Genomic DNA, 7,946 nt, shown 5'->3' on the forward strand with positions numbered 1-7,946 from the left:
TTTCTTCTGCTGCACACAAAAGAAGATATTTTGAGGAATGTCGGTAACCAAACAGTTGATGAAACCCATTGACTTCCATTTGTTTTCCATACTATGAAAGTCATTGGTGCCCCACAACTGTTTGGTTGCAAACATTTCTCAAAATATCTTCTTTTGTGTAGCATTAAAAGTGAATGAGATTGAAATATATACATGCAAGAAAAATGATCAAATGTATAATAGCATGAGGTGATGTTCATATAGCACATTGTAAACTCTTTTTGTGCTATATAAATAAAGCTTTACTTATTTTCACTGAGGACAGAATGATTTCTAGCAGCCGGAAACTTGTGACTTAGCATGTAGCTTTTGCAGACAACTTTAACACTTTTAGATTTTAATCTTACCTTGATGTTAACCTTGTTAACTAGTGACGCCAGTCCTTACATATTAGTTTTAAGATGTTTTACAGTATTCTTGTGGACTTTTTGAAAAACTAGTCCCTCACGAGTGAAATAAAGCAAATATATGCACATACTTTCAAAACAGTTGCTATAGTTATTGTCTACGTGTGTGTGTGTGCGTGTGTGTGATGGAGCAGTCCGGATGGCAGTTATACAGAGGAACAGAGTTCTGAGGTCCAGAGTAAAGTCCAGCCGGAAACAGCGGAGTCCGGAGATGAATTTGATGACCCAGACGAAGAAATGCTACCGACCATCGGCACCTGCAAAGCCCTCTACCCGTTCGAAGGTATTTCATGCATAAATGCCTAAACAAACATTTATAGCAAAAATATGGGCTTCGCTTCAAACCTTGTGAACTGCCTTGCTGTCTGCTGTCTACAAAAGCAGCTTCCTAAGTGAAATGGATACTTGCATCAAGGTGTTAATTTGATGAAAAATACTGTAAAAAAGTAATACTGTTAAATATTATTAGTATTATTACTAGTAATTTATTCCTGTGATCAAAGCTGGATTTTTCCAGTCTTCAATGTCAGATGATCCTTCAGAAATCATTCTAATATGCTGATTTGCTGCTCAAGAAACATTTCTGATTATTATCCGTGTTGAAATCAGTTGTGCTGCTTCATCTTTTGGTGGAAACTGTGATTTCTTTCAGGCTCTTTAATGAATAGAAAGTTCAAAAGAAACAGAAATCTTTGGAAACAATGTAGATGTCTTTACTCTCACTTTTGATCAATTTAATATATCCTTGCTGAATAAAAGACTCCTTTTCTCTGTAGGTCATAATGAAGGCACCATCGCAGTAACAGAGGGTGAGCTCTTGTATGTAATAGAGGAAGACAAAGGTGACGGATGGACACGTGTTAGAAGAAACGAGGAAGAGGAGGGTTACGTCCCCACATCCTACGTCGAGGTCTTTCTGGACTCCAACGCCAAAGGTGCCATAACCTACATATGACCGAGAGCTTTAGGTCCTTTGAGCTCATGAGTCTGTTTGTGTTTATGAACCCTAAAGGAGACATGTGTGTTTGATTCTGACTCTCTCTCCAAGCCAAGAATGTGACTGTTTTTATTAATGCGGACAGACCTTTTTCTGAAACTGAATGACTAAATGATTGTACTGTATAGAGCTGCACGATTAATCGTTAAAAGATTGCGACGAGTATCGATATTTCTGTGTTACAAATATTCATATTATCTCAGAAGTACTAAGATAAAAGATTATAGTTTGGATATAAACACTGATGTCTGCAGTAGCGATCAAAATAGAGCAAATCCCCTTTTGAAAGTAACTTGACACTTCAGCGATTGTATTGACTACATTGTTACGCTTCCAGTCATTGAATCATTCATTCAAGAGATTCGTTCAAAAACACTGATTCATCCAGTAATGAAACAAGTGAAGTATTTATGAGTGAGTCATTGAATCATTCATTCAAGGGATTCATTTAAAAAGTGCTGATTCATCCAGTAATGAAACAAGTTCAGTATTTATGAGTGAGTCATTGAATCATTTTTTTAAAATAATTCATTCAAATTAATTAAATATTTTAAGTGGACTGCAGCAATTATTATCAATTAGTAAATTACATGTTATTTTGTTTAGTTGTCTGTTCAGAATCGTGATTCTCAGTTTAACCAGAATCGTGCAGCTCTAGTACTGTATGTGTCTTAGCACATGATGGTTTTAGATATTAGTCCACCATAGTTTCATATGGCGGTAGTATCTTGTCGTATTGAATAGCAGTGCATGTTAGATCGCTCCAGTAAAATCCAACACACATATACGAGGAGATACATGCAAGTTTTTGTACTGTTTTCATACATAAAGTAATTGTAAATTAACTTAAGATCCAGCCTAGCTCTTGGAGGAAAACGTCAAATCAGGGGCCGTTCACACAGAACACATTTTTACATTCCACTGCTCTACTTTTTCATTGTTTTTCAATGCAAGACTGTCGTCTCACATCTTTTGCAGCGTCTCACACATGACACGGCATTCTTAAAAACATGGCACTCGGGTTAAAATAAGTTCAACTTTTAAAGAAAAAGTCTCTAGACCTTGCTTTTCTCTCTCGCAAAAAAACGCAAAAACTCGTTCTGTGTGAACCGGACCTTATGCTGGTGTTTCCCCCCAAACAAGATGATCATACATTGACATCAGCTCAAGCACTAGTAATAATAAACAGTTTACAAGTAGCATAAGTAGAATTTCTTTAGTAAACCATCATCATGCCTTTGAATATATTTGTGAAAAGCACATCATTTGCTAATACGTGTTAGATAGAGACTGCCGTTATGGATCTTTAGCTCTATTATTTGTTCACACTGTGTTCAATCTCCACTGAAATAAGTTGGTGTAGAAACAATTTTCACTCAGAAGTACTGTAACACATTTAATTAACCAACATTTTTAATAAGTAAGACTTCAATAATCTTAAACTAGTAAGACTTCAATCATTTTTAAGATTCAAAAAATCTTTTTTTTACAGTGTATAGTTGATGTAGATATTCATAACAAGAAGAAATAACCCTGGAAAAAAACCCTTATGATATATAGAAGTTTACAGAAAAACACAATGCAACCATTTAAATGAGTAAAATCACAATATTCATTCAAGAATCACAATCATATGTCATGATGTCACAATCATGTCCGGTGCTCCTCATCTTTATTCCTGAATGAGAGCTGAGTTGCCATTTTAGCTGTGAAATGTGACGCATGAAACGTTTCTGAATGTTTCCTCACAGAGCTGTTTTCCTGGACAAGGGTTTATCTTTCTGAGGGTGAGACGGAGTACTAGATGAGTGCATTAGCTGTGTGTGTGTGTTTGTGTGTGTGAATGAAGAGATCTTGAATTTCTCTTTCATTTTAAGATGCCTCAAACTGCATTTGACTACCTTGGACATTTGAAACAGTTGGAGTTGAATATTGCACGAGTGTGATTTCCTCCAAATGAAGTGTTGAAGTCTGACCTTTGTTTCAGTTTAAACAAGCATGAACCTACTTACTCTACGCCGCCTTTAAGTTATAGTTTTCTGCAAAATGGCGTGCACACACACAACAAACAAACCAACTTGAGAGATAACCTACATGCCGATCTAATTATTGATATAAACATATTAAACGTCATCTGAGTCCTCTGTTTCTGCAAACCTGCCTGTTTGAGTGATGTTTTCTCTGCATAAATGCATGTTTGAGTGTTTCAGGCTGCATTTGTTCTTGAATTCAACCAAGAAAATTGAATTACTAATAATTAATAATTCATACATATTATAAATCAGGCTACACACAATCATATGTGTTTATATTGTCATTTTTCAGTCCATTTTGTAATCGTACAGCTCATATAAGCATATACATAAAATGTCATTATGTGTGTGTTTTTGGTGTGCATTCAAATAGGCTTTTCACTCGTGTAATCATGGCCATTTTTAACCTTGGATTATCTTGTTCCATGTTTTACACTGTTAGTTTATCCTGGGTTAATCACTGCGTACATTTGATTTTAAAATTACAAGCATGAAACATTGTTGTCATTGTAAACTAGAACTAAAAGTATTAAAGTGGCCCTATTATGCTATTTTATAACTTCCTAATTTTGTTTTGGAGATCTTCTACAATATATTTACGTGCATCACTTTCTCATAATATACATTGCACATCACCTTATTTCTCAAAGATTTAGTCTCTCTAAACCCCTCCTTTCCGAGAGCCTACTCTGCTCTGATTGGTCAGATGGTCCAGTCTGTTGTGATTGGTCTACTCTGCTCTGATTGGTCAGATGGTCCAGTCTGTTGTGATTGGTCAGATGGTCCAGTCTGTTGTGATTGGTCTACTCTGCTCTGATTGGTCAGATGGCTCAGTCTGTTGTGATTGGTCTACCGCTTATAGCTCGTGTCAGAAACGAAACGTCCATTACCATATCTAAACTTCAGCTCCGGATCTTCCTCAGCAGTTGATACACAGTTATACGAACTGTAATGATGAACAGTACAGTAATGAGTATTGATTCATTATTTTAGGAGACAATAACTCCCATTGATCTGCACTTTGATCCCTGAAACTATAATATTCGAAAAAGCATAATAGGGGCATTTTACAAATCATTTTCGTTAATAGTAATAAAGCTGTAATAAATTCAAATATAAATATCAGATGAAAAACTTAAACTTAAGGAACATAAATGAAAATTTGAAATGTTGCCTTGGCATCTAAATGAAGATGATGCACTAAAAGGACTAAAGCTAAAAAAATAAAAATAATTAAAGCTAAAAAATTTTTTTTTTTTGACAAAACAAATGACAAAACACATAACAATTACTAAAACTTTAACTAAAAAATGTTAACTTAAAACATAAAAATAAAAGCTAATTCAAAATATGAATATACACTATAATAGTATATAAATAATACTACAATAACACTGGCATGAAATACTGCTTAACCCATGGATAAAAATGACATACAATTAAAAATATATAACACAGGGTTAAAGTGCTAGATCACCCAAAAATGAAAAATTCTGTCATAATTTACTCACCCTCAAGTTGTTTTAAATCTGTATGAGTTTCTTTCTTCTGTTAAACACAAAAGAAGATATTTTGAAGGATGTTGGTAACCAAACAGTTTCTGGTCCCATTGACTTTCATAGAATTTTTTTCAAAACTACTGAAGTCAATGGGGACCAGCAACTGTTTGGTTACCAACATCCTTCAAAATATCTTAGAATATTGCGGGTGAGCAAATGATGACAAAATGTTCGTTTTTGGGTGAACTATCCCTTTAATTATAGCGTGAAAAGCCATTCATAGGGGGCATGAATTCATCACTTCACCAAGTCTAACATGTCTTTTCTTTTGTTTTTCATATGTTTGTTTTGTTTGTATGACTGCAGATTCGTAAAGTATGGAAGGAGGACTCAGTGGTGCAGGGCAAACAGCAGCCGCATGTGAGGAAAACTACAGCCTACCCTCCATGAGCCGCCCTAGAGTGAGACAGATGAGAGACAGACACAAAATAAAGAGAGGAACAGTGAAAGAAGCGAGAGGAAGAGGCTATAGAGACCTCTCAGCCTAAATTCTCCTGCTGTAGAGAGGAACTTTAACAGCAAATCAGAGAAATATTATGACATTTAGATTTATTACCTGTCTGTTCTTTTATAATGAGGTGAATATGATCTACATATATCATTTTGCTTTACGGCTCTTCATCGCTGCTGAACGGCTCTAACGTTTCTTTCAGCCTGGTGCGAATGAGTGTATGTATGTATGTGTGTGTTTTCGTCTTTAACAGCTTGAAAAACGGTCTTGCTTCCGATTCCCTGACCTATCCTGAACTGGGAAGGTGGTCTGTAAAAGGAGCTGGATTTGCGGTACCACATCAGTGCTGCGTTCTGTCCGTATTCCTACTTGACATCTACATCTTGATGCTTGGAAGATGATGCACACTAACAGTTTGGAATTATTAAGATTTTTAAATGTTTTTGAGTCTCTTATGCTCACCAAGGATGCATTTATTTGATTAAAAATACAGTAAAAACAGTAATATTGTGAAATATTATTACAATTTATTATTACATATGTTAAAATGTAATTTATTCCTGTGATCAAAGCTGAATTTTCAGCATCATTACTCCAGTCTTCAGAGTCACATGATCCTTCATAAATCATTATAATATGATGATTTGCTGCTCAAGAAACATTACTTAGTATTATCAATGTTGCAAACAGTTGTGCTGCTTAATATTTTTGTGGAAACTAATGCATTTTCTTCAGGATTCTCAGATAAATAGAAAGAAAAATCTTTTGCAAACATACAAATGTCTTTTACTGTCACTTTTGATTTCATTTAATGTGTCCTTGCTGAATGGTAGTGTATCACGTTTTACACCAAAATATTGACTGTTTTCTACATTGATAATAATCAGAAATGTTTCTTGAGCAGTAAATCAGCATATTAGAATGATTCCTGAAGGATCACGTGAAGAAAATTTCACGATATTACTGTTTTACTGTATTTTTTATCAAATAAATTCTGCCTCAGCTTAAAAGACTTCTTTCAAAAATATTTAAAACGCGTAATTTTTCCAAACTTTTGTCCGGTAGTGTATAAAGAAACAAAATGGCGAAGCAAGCACATGTTTCACAGGTATATGAATATGAACATTATCATGTTTTCCATAGCTAGAAACTTATAATGTAGGAACTTCTTGCATTTTTTGTGCTTTAACATTAACCACATGTCCCGCTTTGTTTGTATGATGTGAAATGTCTTTAAGTGCCCTTCTGTTGCTCTTTTCCAAGTTTCAAGCTAGAATTTTTGCCGAGTTTAATGGAACGCAGCAGTAGAATTCTTCATGATGTCACTCATTCCGGCTCCTTTATCAGGCCACACCCCTTTAGAGGCTTTGACTCCGCCTCCCAAAGATAACAGCTGCAGGGCACACATCAGGGGCGGGGCTTCACTGGCCAATAGCATGTCTGCTTGCCCTGGCACCTTCTCTGTCTCCGCCCTTCCAGTGCAATTACTAATACTCTGTCTGTCTGCCATCTTTTCTAACTCATTTTTATCTAACGTCCCTTCAGTGATACACATTTTCATTCATTTAACGACTTCCTGCTTTACCGTCCAATCGTCACGCTCGAGCGTGAGCTTTTTTTTTTTTTTTGGTCAGGCAGGGGAGGAGCTATATTTACACACATGAATATGCTAATGTCCTGTTGATATGGGTATGTATTTATATTGTGACAGATGTTTTGTTCATGCCTTCATGGTTTTACCCTGTGGAGAACCCAGCCGAGAATACGGCAACCTCATTGGCCGGTTTCGGGTTACCTTGGCAAAAAAGGTATATATATACGTAAGGGTTTAAATGTACTCTGAGCCAAATGTACAGGTTAACCAGACATTTAACATGCATCATGTGATCTGTGTTTGGCATTTGTATGGTTGTCTTAACCTGAAGAATGGTCTCCATGCTTAAGGTTTTTAATTCAACTGATTTTTTTTGTTTTCTTTTTAATGTAATCACTGTGGTTTGACGAAGGGGAGTTTTTCTTTCTGTAATGTCCGTTGTGAAGAGATAATATTTTTCATCATCTTCCACTGACTACTCACCATCCTTGAGGCACATAATAATTTTAACTTTTCTTTTTATATATTTTTAAATTCTCTCACAGTCATATTGGGTCCAGGAGAGGTGTTAGATATTTTTTAATTTTCTCTTTATTCTTAAGTAGGTTTGAAGCCCAAAACATCTACATGTCTACAGGCAGCATCATGGAAATGACAAGTCACACATGCCACAAATCTGCTATTTAATGCTGAATGCTTTTATTATGTTTAATAAAGCGCTTATTGATGAATTATGTTATTTTATGTTGAATGAATTGAGCAGCATCTCCTAATAACTGACTGACTCGCTATTGATGAACCTATAAATATGAAAATGTGTAATCATTGAGAAAAGGTTTGCGGAGAACAACATCTTAAAGAGGAAA

The 7,946-nt window shown here is 35.4% G+C and overlaps 1 protein-coding gene across 17 annotated transcripts in view; it reads left to right on the forward strand.

The window, feature by feature from the left end:
* The window catches only part of fnbp1b (formin binding protein 1b), a gene marked incomplete at its 3' end in the record, with an annotated part of 75,955 nt that extends 68,341 nt beyond the window's left edge, over positions 1 to 7,614 (forward strand). For 6 of the 17 annotated variants that reach the window (XM_079847949.1, XM_079847954.1, XM_079847952.1 and 3 more), the window contains 4 exons: positions 578 to 729; positions 1,223 to 1,381; positions 3,195 to 3,230; positions 5,342 to 5,479. In XM_079847949.1, coding sequence (XP_079704075.1) covers positions 578 to 729; positions 1,223 to 1,381; positions 3,195 to 3,230; positions 5,342 to 5,349 — 355 coding nt within the window. Of the gene's footprint in view, positions 1 to 577; positions 730 to 1,222; positions 1,402 to 3,194; positions 3,231 to 5,341 lie in introns of those variants that run through there. The other 11 variants (XM_079847951.1, XM_079847941.1, XM_079847939.1 and 8 more) reach the window with 4 other exon arrangements.
* Between the last annotated feature and the right edge of the window lie 332 nt (positions 7,615 to 7,946).

This window comes from Squalius cephalus (genome assembly GCF_949319135.1).
Source record: "Squalius cephalus genome assembly, chromosome: 17".
NCBI lineage: Eukaryota > Metazoa > Chordata > Actinopteri > Cypriniformes > Leuciscidae > Squalius > Squalius cephalus.